At 37.5% G+C, this 23191-nt stretch overlaps 2 protein-coding genes across 3 annotated transcripts in view; one reads left to right on the top strand and one right to left on the bottom strand.

The window, feature by feature from the left end:
• fnbp1a (formin binding protein 1a) overlaps positions 1-16571 on the bottom strand; it is a gene marked incomplete at its 3' end in the record, with an annotated part of 43072 nt that extends 26501 nt beyond the window's left edge. Inside the window, exons 1-6 of the mRNA XM_079826749.1 lie at positions 16279-16571; positions 13398-13513; positions 6666-6722; positions 5654-5801; positions 3006-3068; positions 1905-2009 (exon numbers count right to left, since the gene is read on the bottom strand). Coding sequence (XP_079682875.1) covers positions 1905-2009; positions 3006-3068; positions 5654-5801; positions 6666-6722; positions 13398-13513; positions 16279-16353 — 564 coding nt within the window. The 5' untranslated portion in view covers positions 16354-16571. The remainder of the gene's footprint in view (positions 1-1904; positions 2010-3005; positions 3069-5653; positions 5802-6665; positions 6723-13397; positions 13514-16278) is intronic.
• ift81 (intraflagellar transport 81 homolog) overlaps positions 1-23191 on the top strand; it is a 94144-nt gene that overhangs the window by 45214 nt on the left and 25739 nt on the right. Inside the window, exons 1-5 of one of the 2 annotated variants that reach the window (XM_079826747.1) lie at positions 17285-17709; positions 17915-18018; positions 19421-19601; positions 22740-22829; positions 22912-22977. In XM_079826747.1, coding sequence (XP_079682873.1) covers positions 17566-17709; positions 17915-18018; positions 19421-19601; positions 22740-22829; positions 22912-22977 — 585 coding nt within the window. In that variant the 5' untranslated portion in view covers positions 17285-17565. Of the gene's footprint in view, positions 1-17284; positions 17710-17914; positions 18019-19420; positions 19602-22739; positions 22830-22911; positions 22978-23191 lie in introns of those variants that run through there. The other variant, XM_079826748.1, reaches the window with a different exon arrangement.

Raw genomic sequence — 23191 nt, 5'->3', positions numbered from 1 at the left:
ATTCGCTGCAAGCATAGACGTGAACGTAACAAAGGCTAAAAACGAAAAAACAACGAAAATTACGACAAACACTCTTTGCTGATATGGGTAATACACCGAACAAGTTAACAAACTCCTCACCGACAAAGACGACTCTTGGTTCAAACCTACCTTGAGAGAACACCGCTTTAAGACATGTTAAAAAACAAAGACAGAGTCGATTAGTGTCACAGACACACTAATAACAGAAGTTACTTAAGAAGACATCTATACATGGGCTAAACAAAATCCAAATCTGTTCATTTAGCCTTATAATAATAACAAACAGGCCGCTGCCATATTAGTTGTTGTTTTTTTATTTCTTATTGAAACTACTTTCATTTTTGTGGTGTTTGAGCTTATTCTTGAACATTTTAAATAATATCAATTTTCCGGTGACACTTTACAATAAGGTCCCACTAGCAAACATTAGTTATTGCATTATTTAAGATTAATTAACAATGAGCAATACATTTGTTACAGTATTTATTAATCTTTGTTAACATTAATTTATACAAATATTCATTGTTCAACTTTTTATTTTAATTATGTATTACTAAATGTTGAGCTTGTGATTCAGAAACTGAGCAACTTAAACTTATTTAATTATTTTTAACATCATTTGCTTACACAGAAGTCACTTAATTGTTTTGAATCAAATGATTGAAATAGTTTTTGAAATATTCACAAAAATGACTCAAACTTATTAATTACAATTTTTAAACATTATTAAACATCTCTGGGCCCTATTTTAATGATTTGAGCACATGGTCTAAAACGCACGGCGTGTCTGAATCCACTTTTGCTAGTTTGACGACAGGAAAAACGGTTGGGGCACCCGGCAAATGGTCTAAAAGGTTTTCCCCTATTCTCTTAATGAGTAATGAGTGTGTTTTGGGCATAACATGCAATAAGCCAATCAGCATCTCATCCAGTTTAAAAATGTTTGTGTATCTGCGCATCCCTGTGTGTGTAATAAGCAGAGTGTACGTGCGTTGTTGACACGCCTATGGGCACATATTACTAAGGCGCTATTTATATAACACAAAAAATACTGCATTGACTTTAGACCAGGTTTTTGTTGGTCAATGGCGCAAAATAGCAACGCCACCAATGCGTCTGAACACACCTCGTTTTCAGACCAGCACGGCCATGGGCGAACAGATGGGCGCGAGTGCATTTGCTATTTAAACAATGTGGCGCTGGACATGAAAATGATAACTGTGTCAGGCTGAAGGTGTATGAGATGGCCCCTTTGTGTTAACACTCTCCTATTAGCAAGAGATTACTAAACTAAATCAATTACCTTAAAAAAGTACATTAATATCACCTCAATATTCACAATGCTGATTTTATAAATTAAATTCACAATTATAATCATGGTGAATATATTTACTAAATTTACAATATACTGTATAGTGTTCAAATTAAAGCTTTATAATTTTGCCTACCTATTTCTGTGTATAGTAGAAAAGCGAACCCGTTTACATTTTTTAAACCTGGCATTGAATATAAAATTATTTGGTTTGTTTGATTTGGAAACTAATACATAATATCTTCTGTTTAAAATATCTGCCCAATGTCAAATGAAAAAACAACGAAAAATCAGCAGGTACCAATTTGGATTTATTGTGCATACTGTCCAACTTCTCTATGAACAAAATGGGTATTTTCTGCAGTACAGAGGTAGGAGCAGGTGAGGTATAAGGTGTGAGGTGGGAACTTGACATCGGTTATATCAGCGTCCGTCACCACCGCCTCGTCTCAAAGAGGGATCATCCACACAGACTCACAGAAAAGGATGAAAGCAGTCATGGAGAATGAGGGGTTTATGATAAGATCGGTCTGTTCTCCTTCACACACACACACACACACATGATCCATACCTTTTCCACATCTGCTTTAGTCACGTTAATGTCGGCATCCACCTTGTCAAAGTAATGCTGGGCGCGATCTGCTTCCTTACAGTCTCTTTCAAACCTTCTCTTACTCTGAAAGAGCAAATAAACTTGCATTAAAATTGAGGAATTCAAAATTATTATATTTTTTGGGTGAAAAAAGTATGCTACTGTGAAGCGACTAAAAAATGTAGTTCAGTTTGTAGTGGCGCTACTTTTAGTTGAAGTATACCCGGGCCTTTAAGTCTACTCTTGTCTAAAATGCATTTTTGATCCATTTTAACTGAAAGCAACTTGCACTAATATATCTTAAATATGTCAGTGCCATTGTTTTGTCTCCAGATGCACACCAATAATGTTTTTTTTTTCTAAGACATGTTTATAAAAGCTACTTAAATGTCCTGATTAAACCAAGGCCTAATCCTGGCTTAATCTAAGCCCTGTCTGTGAAACCAGGGGCACGTTCAAGCTCAAACCGGTGCACAATGTTTTGCTATGGTGTCCAGGTTGAACGACATGTTTCCTGGAAACGGTGTGCAATAGGGTTTGAGATATGTTTTCTCGTTTGGTGGGTGTGTCAAAATGTCAAAAATCAGCAGTAACATGTATATAAACACGCTGTATTAAAGAGACAACTCGCACAATGGGTCCAAGTAAAGTCGTTTACAAGTGTCCGCTGCAGCTCGGTATACACAACAATTGAAGATATAAGAAGACAAGAGTTTTATAGTTTTATAGTATATTTATACCAAATTCATCAGGCTCCGAAAATTCTTCAAAAAGAACACAAAGAATGGCCTTCTCAGCTGCCATAGTTGCAACTCTTGCGTCATCAGAACAGGGTTTTGTCGGGACTGAATGCAGCCTTGCCTATATTTACCAATAGTTTTACTTTTTTGTATTAAAAACCTGCATCAGTAGGTTATTGCTTATTTTAAAAGAGACACCTTTTACAGACATCTGTGGCTCATTTCACACAATCGTTTATTGCCGTTCTAGCTCATATCTCAGACAGGTGATGAAAGAGAGGCCAGAATCAGGAACAATTTGAATATTCACACTATGTTCTGTTCAGTTAAACTGACTCACCGATTCCAGCTGCTTCCAGGAATTCTCAATGTGCTGTTGCGCTCTCCGGCCATCGTGGAAATGCTTTAGGAAAGAAAAGACAAGAAATATAATTACAATTTAGTACACTACCACTCAAAAGTTTAAGGTTGTTAAGATTTTTTTCTCTCTTATGCTCACCAAGGCTGCATTCATTCCATCAAAAATGCAGTAATATACACAACTGTAATACACAATTACAATTTAAAATTAAAGCTGCAAGCAGCGATGAAAGGGCCCTCGCACCATAGGTCACCGCTACCCGGTGGCTTTAGGAAAACAGTGAATGGTGGGCGACATGCATTTAAGCGGATAAATATAGGAGAAATATGGCAAAGTCACTTTGATGTGCCACACTTCCTGCTGCCAGCAGGTGGCGCTTTGACTATAACTGAATATTGGCATGTAGAGTCTTCAGGCCAGGACTCTTATCAAACATCTGAAGTTTGGGGCAGATCGGACATAGTATGCCTGAGTTACAACAGCCTCCGGTTTCATAGCGAAACATCAGACTTTGTGAGGCCGCCACGGACACGCCCTTCAGGGAAAACTCTTCACAGGATCTTCACAATTTAACATCACCAAGGCCTTAAGATTAGACTGACCAAATATGATGTTGATCTGATTAAATCTCCAGGAGTTTGTTAAAGTACTACGTTTGGAAAGGGCAAAACTGAAAAAAACGTACAGAGGAAATTCAAAATATCTGACTTCCTGTTGGGTTTTCAGATTTTGCTCCCAGGGACTTTTTTGTAGGTTTTGGGCTGTTACATTTGTATACCAAATTTCATACTCGTACGTGAAGCGTAGCACGAACGCCACTTTATTGAATGCTTAATTTTGCCACGCCTAATTCTGAAACCCATATCAGACGTAAATTTTCATCACTTCTGATGCGTGTGCAAAGTATCATGAGTTTTCAAGCATGTTTAGGCCCTCAAAAATGCAATTCATTTCGGAGAAGAAGAATAATAGGCCGAGCAATTATAATAGGCTCCTCACACCATCGGGTGCTCGGGCCCTAATAACTGTTTTATTTGAATATTTTAATCAATATTTTTTCAGGATTCTTTGTTCAATAACAAGTATAGAAATCTTTTGTACATTATAAACATATTTACTGTCACCTTTGATCAATTTAATGCATTCTTGATTAATAAAACTATTTAAAGAAAAAAAAATTAAATCATACTGACGTCAAACTTTTGAATGGTAGAAAGAAATCGTCAAAACTAGATACTTGTGAAGAAAATTCAAAGAAAATGCGCAAATCTCACTGCCACATTTCTGTAAAAACAAAAACAGCATATAAAACAAAGTTGGAATTGAGTCTGTACAGTTGGAGGTTAATAAAAAGGGTACAGAACATTAGGATACATTTTTAATAGAAAAGGAATTAATTACATTGTTGCATATTAATTATATTAAAATAGCTCATTTTATCATAATTTACCCCATTATTTTCCTTTTTTCCCACAAAACTCAAAAGGAGATGTAAGGCAGAGAAGTTTTTTTCCATATATATTGGACGGTGGCCCAAAAACCACTTCTAAAATGTAAAAAAAAATGTATTCCTTTGAAACTATATGTGAAATTATTTTTTGAACATTGTCATTGAACATTTGGCTGTTTACACCAGAAACAATCCATAAAAGACCATATTGTAAAGTAACTTTTTACCACAATTAAGGGGGTTTGAGGAACTCCATTTCAGGTTACGGACTTCTATTTCAGTTCTTGCACAGTCAATACAACTATCACAGTCCAATACGTCCCTTTAAAATATTATGCTGAAAAGACATTTAATTAGAAACTAAGCTGATTAAAGGAAATATGAGACAATCAAGCCAGACAGCAGCTGTTAGAAAGATTATATTCCAGAGCTATTGCTGTCATTGCCCTCGTCATTCCATAAAGAATTCAATTACGGCAGCAAAGGCATACTCGTGTACAATAAATGTTAATTAACTGCAGGATTCCTCCCTGGAACACAAATCATTTATTTAGGGGTTCTCATTAGCCAAAACTTCCCTGACAAACCGGAACAGGCGATCGCTTGTGTCTGCCCACTCATGGCATACCGCTACTCTCTTTATGAAAAATACATAAAGACCACTTTCTCTCAGCGTGACATTTGAACACAAAAGGCAGACAAAGTGCATCAACGGAGGTCGGAGTAACAGTAGAGGGAATGAAGCTTCCCTCAGCTCGTGCGTGGTGGCGTTTTACTCTGCTGTCGTATTACTTCCAGCCACCAGCCTCAGACAGAGGTCTCCTGAACCCGCGCGAGAACCTTTAGACAAGAGAGGCCAAGAGAGGGGGGAGGGCGACCTTCTCAAACTCCATTGACCTGAATACATGACCCACATCGGGTCTGGCTTCATTCCACTGAGCTGGGAGAAATCATAAACAAAATAATACCATATTCCTACGCGATTAACCCTGGATTTGTAAGAGGTGAGCGCTGTGCTGGAGCACAGAGAAAAAATTACATACATGTCTTGAATGGGTGAATCATGTTATTGAGGGATTTGATTTTTGGGGGAAGATAATCTCTTTAAATAGTCTCTAGAAAGCAGGATTTTCGGGATCGTCCTGAATAGAAAAGCACGGAAAAGACATGTTCGTACCGATTTCCGTTCAGCCTTCAGTTCTTGAGTGTAGCGGGACAATTCGGCGATGATCTGCGAGGACAGGTTTTCTGCGATGACCTCGTGTTGGCCCGCGTAGTCGTTCAGCTCATTTAAGGTCATCAGAAATGCTCTACATGACGTGTACCTGATAGCAAATGTGAAAACATAAGAATACATCACCAAAAAGCAAGATGTGACAATAATATGTTTCTCTTCCGTAGTTAGAAATGGCCCACTCATGATTAAGACTACAATAGTGGTCAACTTCATTAGTATTTCAATGGCTGATATTGATGCTGATATCAATGCTGGTCAATATAATGTCAAAATACATAGTGGCCCCAAAGATTTGCATTTATGGACCCTTAAGTCACATTAAAAATGTCTACAAATCAGTTTTATGAGCCCTTTTTACCAATTAGTGTCAACATATAACCTTTTTTGTAAAAGATTTGGATTTAAATTAGTTATTTTTCCTTTTAAATCATATTTTTTAAAATATTTTAAAATTTTGTTCTATAATGCAAAAGCATTCAAGCAAGTCTGACTTAAGTGTCCAAAATAATTTAATGACAGCAAATGAGACATATGCAAAATTGCTCAAATGAAAGGAACACTACTAGTCAAAAAAGTTTGGGTTACAAATTATTTTCTTCAGCAAGGATGCATTAAATGATTTTCAACCTTGATAATAATCAGCATATTAGAATGATTTCTGAAGGATCATGTGACACTGAAGACTGAAGCTTTGCCATCACATGAATAAATTACATTTAAAAAAATGTAATTGTAATATTTCATAATATTCTGTATTTTTGATCAAACAATTGCAGCGTTGGTGAGCATAAGAGACATTATAATAAACATTAATAAAATCTTTCACTCCAAACTTTTGAACCCTAGTATATATATAGTACATTTTGTGTACGTACAGTACAGTAAAGCTGATGCATCATTAGTAAATGGCTATGTTTAAGATATCGATGCATGCCAAACTGTTCTCACTCACTTGTATTCCTCCTCATCTTTGGAGTTCTTCTTCAGCTGATACTTCTTGGACAGATTCCTATAATAAGACATATAAGACAGTATTTTAAAGGTGTCATTTTTTATATACTTTCTCCTACTAAACAACTATAAGCAAGCCTTTCGTAAATACATTTTGTTTGTTTGAACCAGCCCGACACTGGCTCAACCAATGGTGTGAGTTTTAGGGCGGGACTATTTGTTTGTCCAACCAATGGCAGAGAGAGGAAGTGTTTAGTTGTCATTTTTGGTGAAGCTGGTGGTGCATAAATTAAACATGTTAAAAAGGTACACTGTAACTTTTTTCCTCAAAATTCACAAAATTTAAATAATGAGTCAATACCTCAAATAATTTGTCGATCCTTGTTCTAAAATATGTTTTTGTCTTATCCTAATTCACTGTGGTAAGCCTGTTTATTTTTTAGACATGTCAGGATGGTTTTCAAGGGAACTTGCGTACATACGTCACTCCGTATATATATCGTCATATCCGTAAATAGAGAAAAGTTGCTCCTGCTACTTTGACATGTATGGTGTGGGTGAGAGTGGCATAGGTTATTTGCCACAATGAGCAAGAAAGGTTGACATGGAGCTGCTAAATATCAAACCTCCAGGGAATCACCCATTTTAAACAAACGCCAAACAGAGGAGAGTCTTCTGCATTGCAAAAAGAGAACGCGACAGAGCTTGTAATAAAACGAGAACCAACATTGGCTTGGCTTTTCAAGCTGGACGAGAACTGTGTAAAAGCGACGCGGAGATGTTGTTTATATAACTCAACAGGTGAGTAATGTATTTTATTGAACAGATAAATAACCAAATAGCTCTTTAACAGAGTTCATTGCAAAGCATTATCTATTGTGAAGGGCCATTTCACTATGGTTGTTTTGGCTCTGTGGCTGTGCTGGAGTTTATTTTCGAGGAAGTACTGTGCCTACTGTGTCAGCTTGAGATCCTTTCCATCTAAACTTTCTTAAAGGGATAGTTCACCCAAAAATGAAAATTACAGGGTAATTTACTTACCCTCAAGCCATCCTAGGTGTATATGACATTCTTCTTTCAGACGAATATGGAGTTATATTAAAAAATGTCCTGGCTCTACCAAGCTTTATAATGGCAGTAAATGGCAGCCCAAAATTTGAAGACCAAAAAAGTGCATCCATTCATTATAAAGTGCTCCACGCGGCTCCGGGGGTTAATAAAGACCTTCTGAAGCGAAGCGATGGGTTTGTGTAAGAAAAATGTCCATATTTACACTTTCTCTGTAAGTTGAATACTGAAGGCCGTCCGCCAGAAGCTAGATATTTTACTTTATAAAGTTTTAAATATGGATATTTTTCTTACACAAACCCATCGTTTCGCTTCAGACGGCCTTAATTAACCCCCCGAAGCCATGTGGAGCACTTTTATAATGGATGGATGCACTGTTTTGGGCTTAAAGGAACACTCCACCGTTTTTAGAAATAGGGCTTGTTCAACTTCTTTCCTACATTTAGATATGTGGGAAAATGCATTTTTGTCTCAGTGCATGCATTGTTTTAGTTTGGCAGGGTCGCCGCTATCTTAGCTTAGCATAATGAATGGAATCCTATGTTGCAGCTAGCATGTCCCTAGTAAAAGTGATCCAAAAAAAACCCCCACCTAATTACTTGTGCCCTGCATTTTCACAACGAATACAAATAGCGATCCAGATTAAGACTAGGGGATTTCCTAGGCAGATATTAATTTGGGACTATATTATGGGGATTTCATGTGTTGCGTGATATCTCTGCGCCCAAGTAGCAGTGCTCCGCCTGTGCTTCCCCATAATATAGTCCCAAGTTAATATCTGCCTAGGAAATCGCCTAGTCTTAATCTGCATCGCTATTTGTATTTGTTGTGAATACGCAGGCCACAAGAAGTAATTTGGGGGGGTTTTTTGTTTGTTTTTTTGGGATCACTTTTACTCAGGACATGCTAGCTGGCAACATAGGATTCCATTCATTATGCTAAGCTAAGCTAGCGGCGACCCTGCCAAACTAAAACAATGCATGCACTGAGACAAAAATGCATTTGCCCACATATCTAAATGAAGGAAAGAAGTTGAATAAGCCCTATTTCTAAAAACAGTGGAGTTTAAAATGTTCCTTTAAAATGTTGGCCATCTATTTCTAAAAACAGTGGAGTTTAAAATGTTCCTTTAAAATGTTGGCCATCTATTTCTAAAAACAGTGGAGTTTAAAATGTTCCTTTAAAATGTTGGCCATTTTCTGCCATTATAATGCTTGGATTAGCCAAAAAATTTTTTAATATAACTCAGTATTGTATTCGTCTTAAAGAAGAATGTCATATACACCTACGATGGATTGAGGATGAGTAAATTACATGGTGATTTTCATTTTTGGGTGAACTATCCCTTTAAGCCTAGTAGTGAATGGTTTATGAGCAGTAGGATCTACGGTGTTCATTTTAGGACATCCTCAGACCTCTGTCATATGATGAAAAGGTGTCATGTCTCAGACTAAAAGGCTTCAGTCATTAGACAAAACGGCATCGCGCCTCAGACTGAAAGGCTTCGGGTCTCAGAAAAAACATCCTCAGGTGTCAGGTGACAATTAGGCATCGGACGAAAAAGTCTCAGATTAAAAGGCATCAGATATAAAGTCATCGGACAAAAAAGCCCCTCGCTGACTAAGCGGCATCAGACTAAAAGGCATTGGACGAAAAGGAGTCGAGATAAAGGCATCGGACAAAACAGACTCAGACATAAAAGGCATCAATCGGACGAAACGCACTCAGAACGAATGTTTCGAATTGCACCGCCTCAATATGAGGTCATATAGTAAAATTTTATAGTAAAAGTTTTATACTGCTGAATAATAGCTAAATAATAATACATTGCAATTAGCTAACTTATTGGCAAACTATGGTGAAGGGAAAGAAACCTTTCGAGACTGTGTTGTTATAAGCACAGCTGATTTGTGTACAGAGGTTACCAGGGAAACTCCTTTATTTCTGCTGAACTGTGTAGGCCTAACATTAAAACTAAGAATAAAATATCAAGTACAGTTTACTTTAGGTCTCTCCCGGTCTCTCTCTCTCTACATATCTGCTTTTTATTTTTATTTTGTTATGCTTGAATAACAATTAGCACACATAAAGAGCATTGCCAAGGGGTTGTTATTTAGCTAATGTTTTAAATGTGAAAATAAAACTAGCGAATAATGCACATTTACAAAATAATCTCAGCAGTATTAAACCGCGTGTATGTTCGAAACATTCGCTCTAAGTGCGTTTCGTCCGATTGATGCCTTTATGTCTGAGTCCGTTTTGTCCGATTAATTATGTCTGATGCCTTTTATTCTGAGGCTTTTTCGTCCGATGCCTAATTGACCTATCTGTAAGCACCGCCCCCCTTAGTTACTGTTGCTAACTCGGACAAACAAACTGAGTTGCTATATCTTACAATGACAGCTGTCAGTGTGAAAAACTTATCCCAAGATGTTTTTGGACACAGAATGTGGCGTATACCCCGTCTGAATGATGGCCAAACTTTACTGATGGTTTATCAAGTTTATTATGTCCTTTTTCACTCCAAAAAATCATCGGAAGAGCTGAACAAACAAAGCATAAGAAGTGCGCATTAACGTCTAATTCACAAACTATCTCTCTCCGTTGCATTACCATTAACATACACAGCAAATTACACAAAAACACTCAAACAACTAACAGTATACACAGAGCTTGTGACTTTTCGAGGGTGCAGTTAATAACTGGTAAACTTTGTATCTGCAAAATAACTCAGATAAACTGCGTGCAAGCTTTCCCTTTCACTATCCGTACACTATAATACCCATCAAAACAGGAGTCCTCCTTAGTACGACAGATAATGTAGACCTTTAAACATACCTAAAATTAAATTAATTTACATATAACCAGTTTAATATGGAGAGGCACTGAAATGTAGACCTTCGTGTTTTTGACCTGTTACATGACGTGAGAACAGTTAACGTTTACGTTAGTTATTTCGGTTTGTATGTTAGCAGGGACTTTAATTGTAACTTAACGAGAGTATGACAAACAGAAAATCCTCTCCAGGACTCCTGTTGCAGTACCTCAGGCACAACATTTTAGCATTTTTGTAGCATAAACACCATCAAACCGATTAGAGCTTCAGATTTTTCAATGTTTCTCTATGGCGCTGACACCTAAAGATGTCCGAGTTACGGTCCCAGTGCAACTGATACTCAACTGCTATTGGCTCATCTGCGTTCGAGGGGAGGGGCCTACCGATAGGTCAATTGTACGAGACATGACACCTGAGAATGTTTTTCCTGAGACCCGAAGCCTTTCAGTCTGAGGCGCGATGCCGTTTTGTCTAATGACTGAAGCCTTTTAGTCTGAGGCATGACACCTTTTCATCATATGACTGAGGTCTAAGGATGTCCTAAAATGAACACCGTACATTCGATGAGCTGAAGCACAACCGAAATGCATGCAGTTTTGTTTTTTAACCACTTTAAAAGTGACTTAGTGTACCTCTAAATAGTAATAATTAAAACAAATATTTTGTTAATTAATTTACATCCTCTCTCAGTTATAAAAAACAGCAAATTTAGCATTTCTTCCACCCAAAAAACTACTGGTTTTGCAGAAAGCAAGGCAAACTAAGACATTTGACTGTTTTCAAAGGTGCCTTTGTCTCGCAGTAATTTCAATGAATGAAATTGTGCATGTCAATGACGGATCGAATGGTGCTTGTGGTGCAACGGGAGGCTGCGGCGCAAACAAAAGCTAATATTGTCCCCCTCAGAATAATCGTATCATCCCACTGAACAAGACGTCCGATTCATAAGGCTGACCTTTGTCGATCAGAGAGGAAAGTAGGGAGAAGAGGACAACGTCAAATGACAGTAAAAACGAGAAAATCATTGCTTTATACGTGAATATTATGTGATTAATTTCAAGAGGGCCTATAAATGGCTTCAAATCAATTATGATGGTGAGAGCGCATGCTGATGGTGCCGCCCCCTCTATGCTTTTTCTGCAGCTTTCCTTCACTCTATCTCTCCCTCTCTCCGCACACACCCAACGGTACCTCCCAGGAGTCTGACGTGTTGCTAGGCAGATCACCATCTTGCAGTTTCTTGACAAGACCACACCGATGCAGTAGCTTTATTGTCTGCTAGTTTCCCTACGATCTGCCTAACGGGCCGCCCTATGTGTCAATATGCGACGGCAAACAGGAAAAAGGTTAACAAAGCCATAAATAAATCCTCATTAGAATAACCCAACCCAGCGGTTTTTAATGGACTGTTATTCCTCGGCCAGACAGATCCATGTCGATGCCGTTTATCTGCTACCATGTGCTTAGCGCTTAATAAATCTTTCACCCATGGCTGCGATCTGAACAAAAAAAAAAAAAGCCTCTGGGAGATGTTGTGAATTAAAGACTCTTTCTTCAGAACAAAATACAGTCTGGCACACTTCTTAAAAATAACAACAATGCACGGATTGAGCGAAAGGCTGCATAAAGAGGATTTTCTCTTATGAGATCAGAACACGCAAACAGAAATGGCCTGTTTGGTGCACGTCTGGTCAAATCGGCGAGCAGCAGCGCTGTGAGCTCCAGCTGTGGGGTTTATTATAAACGCTGAGGTTTCTCCGCGTATGTCTTTGAGCGGGAGAGCATACGATGCTGGTAAGTCATCCAATGCCCTCGGGTCATCATCTCCAGTGGAAACCACTGCTTAATAAACTTCCAAAATGCAGTCGGGAAGAAATATTACAGTATCAGTGGTGGATAAAAATGTGGGTCAGAGCTGTGGAAACTCAGTATCCATGGCAATACACATTGGACATGTGACCTGTTTTATGTTTGTTCTCACTGACATAATACCTTGTCCTCATAAAACAGCATCTTTATGAACATTTGTATGCTACATTTGTCCTTTAATGTCAATCATATGTTTTCCAGATATCTGGCATATTCAAATTTAACTAATAAATTCTGAATATATACATCACATACAGTTTGACACAGCAGTGTATTGACAGTTCAGTACTTTGCTGATGCAGTGATATGTCAATCTGTGAGAATCAAAAACAATATTCAATTCACTGGATTATACAAAAATAGAAAATGCAGCATGGTTATTACATTTTTATTGAATTATAGTAATTATATTATAAATATACAATATAAGATTTTGGTTACACCGCTCATCCCTACAAAACGGACACATATTTATTAGTATTAAGAAAATATTATCGATGTGACTGTACTGATACTATCAGATGAGAACACAAAGACTTAAATTGAGCTGGATAATGATACTATTGTCTTCTGCCTTTGAACACATTTCATAATTGATATACTTCGCAACATTTACACTGTTATTGAACTGAATTGAATCAATTTGACTTAACTCAATTTGAGTTATTTTCCTGTTTAAACAATCTTGGTAGCACTTTATTTTACAGTCCTGTTCCCCGTGTACATACTATGTACTTATTATAGTAATTGCAATAACTGGGTAATAACTAGGTACTAACACTGAACCTACCCTTAAACCTACCTTAATGTAGTTACTTTACATTAACACATAGTTTCACACATGAGTAAGTACACATACTGTAAAATAAAGTGCAACCACAATATTTTGTGACTTGTATTGACATTCAATTTGAGCAACTAAATGATGATAACTATCATTATAAGATCAACAAATCTTACCTGATCTGTTTGGCATAGCTCAGTTCGATTTCAGACCGTTCCTTGACAAACTTGGTGTAGCGCTCCAAAAACTCAATGCCCCACTGAGTGTGTTTCTCTAGATTATCAAACTGATCCTGCAAAGGACAATAAAACAACAGACTGAAAGTTAACATATGAAGGACTGACTGAACGTTTAGAGCGTCTCACGTTCATATAAGTGACAAAAATATGAAATAGCAATGAAGGTACAGTGCCAACAGAACACTTTAGGAGATAAAAAAGTATAGATTTAGCTTTGATGGATTTGATGTAACTATGAGAGAGGACCCAGAGGAGAGATATCAAAATACCCTCAGAATGAAAGTCATCCCGTATAATTTCATGAGTTTGCAGTATTCTCTGACATTGGCAATGTGTCAGATCCATTATTCAGCAGTGCTGGCCCTCCAGCCATAACATGCCTAATGCTTATCACTATATACACAGTACAAACTTCATCCATCACAGAGCATTTCACTTGTTTTGAAACCTATTAACCGTTAGGTTACTGTTACAAAACACATTGATCTGAATCTCATGCGAGTTCCATAGTATAGCTTTTAAAGCATTTGTACATTTAAATAGCCAATTTTGAATGATGCTCATTCTATAACTTATTAGACATTCAATTGATATTTTTATCTCCATTTTCTGTAACTGTTTTTATGAACGATATGTCTCAAACTTTGATAAAATATTTCTATATTTATCTGACACAAATTAAAGGCAGGGTAGGCTAGCCTAGAAATCTAGACGCACCCTAGCGGCAGCAAATCTGATTTGGTGGTCTAGCAAGAGTCTTAGGGTAGTCTAGCAACTCTCCGTTGGCTTGCGAGCTGGAAAAACCAAACTCTGGTCAGGCCAATCACATTGTGTATAGAGTCGGTGGGCGGGCTTAACATAATGACGGCAGAGTTGCGGCGGTTCTGCGTGCTACTTGTAAACAAAGAAGCTGGCGAACAGCGGTCTTTCGAATCGGCTTTGACTCTGGAAGACTTGGAGTTAAGCTTTTCTTTGAGAAAAGAACCTTCTTCACGCTTCACCTTCTTCGTTGCTCTGATTGGTTGTAGCGCTATCCTATTGCGTGCAGAGGTAATTTGAAAGACAATCGTTTCTCCCGCCCCTCGGATTGAGTGCTGCCAATGGTGTGTTCCCAGACCCAACATCTTGATGTGGGTCTGGCTTGTCAGGCTAAGGGTAGCCGATTTGTTTCAGAATTTTTTTTTTGTTATGCTGGTTGAAAGTATCTTCACATCCTGATAGTAATCACTAAGTTAATTGGTCTAAATGTTTTTATATGTATGTATTGTCTGTTGAAGGTGTAGGACAATAAAAAGGTTGTCCAATCATTGCATTCGGTCCAAATATGTATTTATCAACGTATCACGCAGACATCACACGTCATCAGCGTGTTTCATGCTACGAGTTAGACAGACGTCAGTCACAGAGCACCGCAACCGAAACAGCAGCCACCTTTTACAGTTCCTCCTGAACCAAAACAACGAGCTTATACTGCGCTCACACCAAAACTACTGTCATTTTACAACTACTCGAATTTATGCGTTTCAATGCAAACACTATCAACGCCGAAATGAATCTGCAGCAGTCAGGTGGTACAGTCATCTTGATTATTATTGTAATGTTATGTGCTTTGAGACATGAGGTAGTTTAACGCCGTCTCTTGTCTCGTGACGCTTTGCAAACTCTGCTGTGTGCGTTCATGTCAGGAGGCGTGGCTTTGGAGAAGGAGGCGTGGCTTTGGAGACGCTCTGAGGGTGGGATCTCATGCTTTCAAAGCTAACTTGCTATTGCTAGCCAGTCCGAAAATGTAAGTAGTTTAGAAATCAACAACTTAGAAAATAACAATTTTAATTATTGTCAAGTACAAGGAGCGCTGTTGTCATACTAATGGATGGATGCATTAATTTATTGTTGTAGCTTTTAATTAAATTATGCAAGAACCTGCTGATTCAGATGATATCAGTACTGACATTTAACATCCATTAGCTTGGTTTTAGTCCTGTAAATCCTTTTAAAATATCACCCTTGTAATATTTTATGAAGACGTACAGCTTCTTCTGTCACCTAAGGAGGGTGGTGCCCATGCAAGATGATTTCACCCTATAACTCATTTCTAAATGGTTAAAGTGACGATGTTAGAGCCCACCCAGATTCCCTGGTCTCCTCTACACGTATTGGAACAACTTGAGATGAAGTGGGTCTTGGACTGAATCCCAAATTCTGAACATTTTTGGTTAGCACCCTGATTTTCAACACAACCCTGTATATTTTATCCTACATTATGATGTTGTTACTAGGTTAAGGTCCCATGATGTTACAGCCAGCCATGACCAGATGCAATTAGAACATATTAAGACAATATAAGACCAAAATAGAAGCTGACTTTAATAGAACTTACTTTGTTACAGACACATTGCAACATCAAAGCTGAGGAAAGACATGCATGGGAATAACCTGTGCACCTGCTCCAGCCTCATTCACTTGTGGTTAGGGACAGCATTAGCACAGGATTATTGCCATCTAGGGTATTTAGTCAACGCTGATGGCTAATAATTGCATTAAACGAGCTTTAGGGAGCATGTATTTGCTTCCATCAAAATATCTGGATGTGGATGCATAAAAATCCAGGGCTAAAATCGTGAAATGAAAGATTCCCGTAACAGTAGCTATAGAATTTGCGGTCTGCAACACTGTAAAATGGGCGGTGCGGTGGGCTATTTATCTATCCATCACTAATGGGCATATGCATGTTACTAATGGAGATCGTAAACGTTTTGTGCACTATATTGCTCAATATCTTGCAGATGCATTCGCCTCCATGCCTCACGGCTGTACTCACCCACAGCTCCGTCCCCCAACTGCAGCTCATGGTTTCAAGGCAGTTCCTCCGCGATAATCCTCTGTTTGAATGCATGCGTGATTTTCGCCCAGGACCAGCTTTCAGATATTAAAAATAATACTAACTGGTCTAATACCAGTGTATACCGTCAAGGATTTGTTCCTCGATCGGCGAGACCGTCCGTTTTCACCTCCGCATTCTGTAAATTGCCGATGAAACTGGAAATGAAGATAATGCCTTGTGTACTCGTGCATTCACGCGCCTCAGACAGAACTAGACACACGGCCACGCGCAGAGCGGCACGCAGCGCCAAAATCCACCTCACAACACCAGTTACTCATAGATAAACTGCTAAGATTTGTGTTATAAAATGCGTGGTTTCATGCGACAAATACGGATAAAAAGGAAAATGAATGGGGAAGGACATTTTGAAATCTTTTCTTTGATTTTTTTTCTTTAATTTCTTTCTTCTTTTGTCCTATTACAGATGTGAAAATAGTTTTAATTATTTCGTTTTTTACTAGTTAGTTTCAGCTTATCTAGTTCCTATCTAGCGTACATTTTTTTCTCTTGAAAAATACATAAAAATATTCAAGAACAGATTTTTAACAGTACTTGGGTTGTAGATTAAAATAGTTTTAAATACAGTAATAACAGACCACCTGAAGTAATTTTATGGACACCTAGTTAAAACCTTGGTTCTAAAGAAAATATGTAATATACTATTTAGTGTGACATTCCATATACTTGGTTATAACTATAAGTTATGTCTTTGAAAACCAAGCTAATTTAGTAGCCAGTAAAAATACTTAATTATTCAAAATGTCATGTCATTCACGGAGATTAATAGTATATAACACATTTGAACGGGTTCGACTTATGTTTTACTATCCATTATGATATTTCCCCCTCCAAACAAGAACTAAACAAGTATTTTGTTTAAATGCAGATATCATGAAAAGTCTTTTATTAGGACTTTTACTTTAAAAAAATAAGCGGTCTCTTCAGATGACCAACTTCCTGTTAGCAACCAGGCCTTGTGTGACAACGGTTCCTAGGCAGGATTTGTTGATGTTAGCGGTACACGCAGTTCATACAAGTATTTGCTATCATTTTCATTTTGTAAAAGTCAAATAAAAATTCCGACATTCCGTGACAGCGCTCCGAAAACTATAATACAATAATTAGCTCGACAGTTAGCTAAGTTGGTTCAAAAGTCATCTTTTCCAAAGCATCGCAAGCTAGTCAGGTTTTTTGTTGGGTTTAAAAGTCACAAACCCCTTCAAAATGAGCGAACAGCTCAAATTTATCGTTGAACAGCTGAACAGGGAGCCTTTTAAGAAAAACTTCAATCTCATTACCTTCGATTCTCTGGAGCCAATGCAGTTACTGCAGACTTTAAATGATGTTCTGGCTGAAATTGATCCAAAGGTGAGTCAAAAATCATCTTTATTATTACGCATCCACAATAAAAAAAATCATAATATTAATATAATATAATACTTAGCAGTACAGAGTTGTATTCTTTGTGTGTTACATTTCTATTTCAGAGACTGGAGTGCTCTGTCAGGTTTATTTGTATGTGATGTGTTCCCACTTATCCGCTGTTTGTAACACCATGTATTTTTTGTTTCAGCAAGCCCTCGATATACGTGAGGAAATGCCAGAGCAGACAGCCAAGAGAATGTTTACTCTTTTGGGGATGCTGAAATACAAACCGCCTGGAGGAATGTCTGAAGTGTAAGACAGAAATAGTGAAAAACAGTATGGAGGATGTAACAATGCTCAAAAAATGTATAGGTATTGTACATAATGCGTTGCCAAAAAAAGTCACTGTCTGGATTTAAATAGGCAAATGCTTAAGCGTCTATGATTGGATCATTATTGCAGTGATTATTATGTTTCTAGCATGTTACATGTTTGGCAACAGTTCTTCTAACTATAATTGATGGAGTGTGTAGCTTTTCATTTCTTAAACAACCATGTAGGAAGACACATCATGGCCATGTTCCAGGATGACAATGTCAAGATTCATCAGCTCAAACTGTGAAAGAACAGTTGGGAGGGAACATGAAGAATCATTTCCACACATGAATTGGCATCTCTGAAGCCAGACATTCATTGGAAGTCTTTGGGATGTGCTGGAGGAGAGTTTACAGAGTGCTGGACTCTTGCATTGTCAATACAAGATCTTGACCAAACATTGATGCACCTCTTGTAGCGTATAACATGCTAGAAACATAATAATCACTGCAGTAATGACCCAGCAAACGTTTTTGACGTTTAATGACCGTTGAAAAGACGTCCCTCCGAAATGTCCCGTATGGTTGAAAAATAGTTCCAAAATGAAAGTTGAACGGATGTATCTGAATGAATTTGTACATATTTTTTTTTACCAATTTAGGCCATCCTACCACGACTATTTCTGGCCAGGGACACGACGTTGGACCAATGTTTGCTGGGGATCCAATCATTGACTCTTAATCATTTGCTTATTTAAATCCAAACATTGACTGGATTTAGTTTGGCAGTGTATATATACTGTCTGTAACTAAATAGGCGAGTTGTATGGGACATCATATGTGACAGAAGTTGTGTATGATGCAGTATTAACTGTCTTTTGCCAGCTACAGGGAACGTTCTCAGATTTTGACTAAGTTCTCTCAAAGCTATGAACAAACGTTCTACCAGTAACGTCAATAACCTTTTTTGCTAAGTTATCTGGTTTTTAATAACATTATCAAACATTAGCACAGAAATGTCATTTATACATCATTCATGAAAAAAAAAAAACTGAAACATTTCAGTTGAATGTTTTTTAAACGTTACTACTTAATACTTTTTTTTTCAAATGGTTCAGAGAACATTCAAAACTCTCATTCCCATAATACTTGCAAAATGATAAAATTCCCTTAATGTTTTCTCTAAGAAAAAAAAAAACTTTTTTAAAAACCTGATTTAGAAATAATGTTTTCATAACTTAATGGGAATGTTAGTAAAGCGTTCAAGAACATATTTTTGTTAGCTGGGTTAGATCAGGACTTATGGGCACCATAGTATGGTGCCACGATCGACCGAAAGATGAAATTGATTTAAATACTTCAAAAATCCAATCAGCTTTGAAATGTGCTTTCCTCAACAGAAGCAGTTTCCGTCAGGGTTTGGTAGCAGGCAGTAAGCCTGTGGTGCACCCCATCTTGCACTGGCTGTTACAGAAGATTCCAGAGCTGAAGAAGAGAGCCTATCTGGCCAGATTCCTCGTCAAACTTGAGGTTCCTGCTGAGTTTCTCCAAGATGATATCATTGCTGAGACCTACCACCAGGTATGCCTGCTGAACATATGGGCTTGCCCTTAAGGCCCTTGGGCTTCACCCAAAAATGAACTTTATGTAATTAATTACTCACCCTCATGTCGTTCCATAAGAACTTTGTTCATCTTCGGAATACAAATTAAGATATTTTGGATGAAATCCAAGAGCTCTCGACCCCTCCATAGACAGCAATTGAATTACCACTTTCAAGGTCCAGAAATATAGTAAAAATATCATTAAAATAGTCCATGTGACTACAGTGGTTCAACCTTTATGAAGTGATGAGAGAGAATACTTTTCTTGTGCAAAAAAGAAAAAAAAACTTCATTCAACAATCTCTTGTTGTCTGTGCCAGTCTCCTCTGCTGTTGACCTAGTGCAGAGGTGGACAGTAACTAAGTACACTTACTTGAGTACTGTACTTAAGTACACTTTTTGAGTATCTGTACTTTACTTGAGTATTATTTTTTGGGGAAACTTTGACTTTAACTTCACTACATTTGAAAGACAAATATCGTACTTTTTACTCCACAATTTCTATCAAGATCCTCAAAGTCGAAGGTCGTTTCTGTAGCAGCTTTTGAAAGTCAGTGGAGGATTATTTTCTTCTTTAAAAGTTTTGTTGTTGTTGTTGTTTTTTGCAGACAGCCTATCAGTAATCACTCTTGTAGGGTCATGTGAAGTTTCCCAACATTTTTTGAACACTGATCCGTTTATATCAAAATGGAAGAAGGCTGTTCCTCTGCGCAGTGTGTGTACCCATGGCCATACTTAGAAAGTGTGTTTCAGTTTTCTGAAAAGAATAAAGATTAGTTTAGTTGGCAAACACTTGATGCATGTCTCATAAAATGTTCAAAAATGTAAACGTCTGGGAGAAAGAGAAGAGTAAACAGTTGGGAGAACATCAGATATGTATCAGTGTATTGGATCCATGCATTTGGCCTTAAAGTGACAGCAGCTTTGTAAAGAACGTTGTAACTTTTATACAAGTATTTAAATTAGTTTAAGGAAGTCGTATGCTAGCATGTCGGATGGAGCATTACTGAGGCTTAAACCACCATGATAGCATAATGTGCATTTATACAACAATGCAACAATAATAAAATAATGCATTGACAAACTTAAGGACTTTTAAAAACAAATACTTCTGTCCTTTTACTTAAAGGATTAGTTCACTTTTAAATAAATTTTTTGCTGATAATTTACTCACCCCCATGTCATCCAAGATGTCCATGTCTTTCTTTCTGCAGTCGAAAAGAAATTAAGGTTTTGGATGAAAACAGTCCAGGGTTGTTCTCCATATAATGGACTTCAGTGGGCTCCAAACGGTTCAAGGTCCAAATGACAGTTTCAGTGCAGCTTCAAAGAGCTTTAAACGATACCAGACGATGAATAAGGGTCTTATCTAGCGAAACGATCAGGTTCTGCGAGAAACCGAGCAGTATTTATGCTATTATTTTACCTCTTTTCAGACAAGCGTGATCATCTCTGAGCTCAGCCATAACTTCCGGCAAGTGAGGTCAAATTAGATCGTGGTCATATATATATTGATAGTAGATGCCTCATTCTACTTATAGTAGATGCCTACATTCTACTTATTAGCAGTCGCTAATGAGGCATCTACGTTTACATACATCTATGACCACAATCTAATTTGACCTCACTTGCCGGAAGTTATGGCGGAGCTCAGAGATGATCACACTCGTTCTTAATGTCTTTTCGACTGTTCGACTTTTCGACTTTCGAGCTGGCATTCTGACGTATTACTTCCAAAGTGCTGCACTGTGTTTACTACGTCAACAGCGTAGGAGACTGACACAGACGAGAAGAGATTGTTGAATAAAGTCGTTATTTTGGGGGGGTTTTGAGCACAAAAATTATTCTTGCCGCTTCATAAAATTAAGGTTGAACCACTGTAGTCACATGGACGATTTTAACAACGTCTTTACTACCTTTCTGGACCTTGAAAGTGGTTATTACATTGCAGTCTATGGAGGGGTCAAGGAGCTCTCGAACTTCACCAAAAATATCTTCATTTGTGTTCCAAAGATGAACGAAGGTCTTACGGGTTTGGAGCGACATGAGGGTGAGTGACAGAATTTTCATTTCTGGGTGAACTAACACTTTAAAAAAAACTAGATTATAATCTATTCTCTTCTATTTTATTTCCATAACTCACATTCTGGCCTATTTTGTACCCTGTTTGTGTATTTGTGCACGATTGTATATTAAAATCGCATGAAACAGAAGTTGTGAAACAGCTTTTCGAACAAGAAAGAATGTAGGGCGTGATCTGATTTTGTCCATAGTGAATTGATTGGATGGTTGTGGTTTGCGATTGGTCAGTCTCATGTGAGTGACAGGTTGTCCTGCCCTGACGCCTATTAACACGTTTCAGAGAATAGAAGAGATGTCGCTGCTAGAGGGAGAGGAAGTTAATTTGATTAAAGATTATGAGGGCACAGAATTTAGAAAAAATAATAATGTGGACTGATAAATGGGATTCTGATTTCAGGGCTTAACAAATCTTAATTCATAAATTAAGACCTTAAACATGTCTTAAATCAGAGCAGAAAGTCTTAAATGCATAAAGTTATGGCATTAAATGTTGTATGCAAAAACTGTATATCTTCCTCAGTATCATTGTCCAATTATCTAAACATCTTTAAATCAAGATAAATTCAAGAATTGAACAAAATGAAGTGAGTTTATTCTTGAATCAAGAACAAATATCTGTCAGTGAGTTATGAAAACTTCCCCTTGAATTAAGTTGATTTTTCTAAGCCCATTGTCAGGTATTTTTTTCTTGTTTTAATCATATTCGCTTTGCATCATAAGTAAATGCATCTTGATTTAAGAATCTTTAGAAATTTGCTCTGGAAACATGCCTTTTCTGCAGTGTGATCAGAAGTGTAAAACAACTCATTGTTGTTCTCCCTAGACATTTACATTTAAAAAACATGTTGACGTATTGTTTTCCCTTCAATTTATTCCTTACATTTTCTTTTCTTGGTCTTAAAAAAGTCTTTACAAAGTCTTTTGTAAAGAAACCATGAATGAAAACTGCAATATAAAAAAAGGTGTCCATTTTGATTCTATTGACTTTATTTTTGTTCATTTTTCAGTTGTTTTCATTCTATTGTTTTCATAGTATGAGGAGCTGGTGGAGGGATTCAAGAATATCCATAAAGAGTGTGAACAGCTGAAGAGCTCAGGTTTCTCCACCGCTGAGATCCGGCGGGTAAGAAAGTCTACGTTGTCTAAATCCCATCTGGTCGTGTAGTGTTTTGCATCATATATACAATAATAATGTGTCGCTGCAGGACATCGTTGCAATGGAGGAGGAGAAGGACCAACTCATCAAAAGGGTGGAGCGTCTTAGAAAGAGGGTAAGGAGCTAAAATTTCTATAGTATCTGTATGTGAAACTAAATAAAATAATGAAACAGAGAACTATCAAAGTGAGTTGCTGATGTCACTGTATAAAAGGAAAAGTGCCTTGCCACCATCTTCAAACATTTGTGTATGATATGATTATCATATTATGCCCTCTAGTGGCAGTTGCACAGAACTTTCAAGTTGGTCCAGAAGCAGCGAGATGGCC

The sequence above is a fragment of the Gobio gobio genome (genome assembly GCF_949357685.1).
Source record: "Gobio gobio genome assembly, chromosome: 10".
NCBI classification, from domain to species: domain Eukaryota; kingdom Metazoa; phylum Chordata; class Actinopteri; order Cypriniformes; family Gobionidae; genus Gobio; species Gobio gobio.
This window is presented reverse-complemented; position numbering and strand designations above follow the sequence as displayed.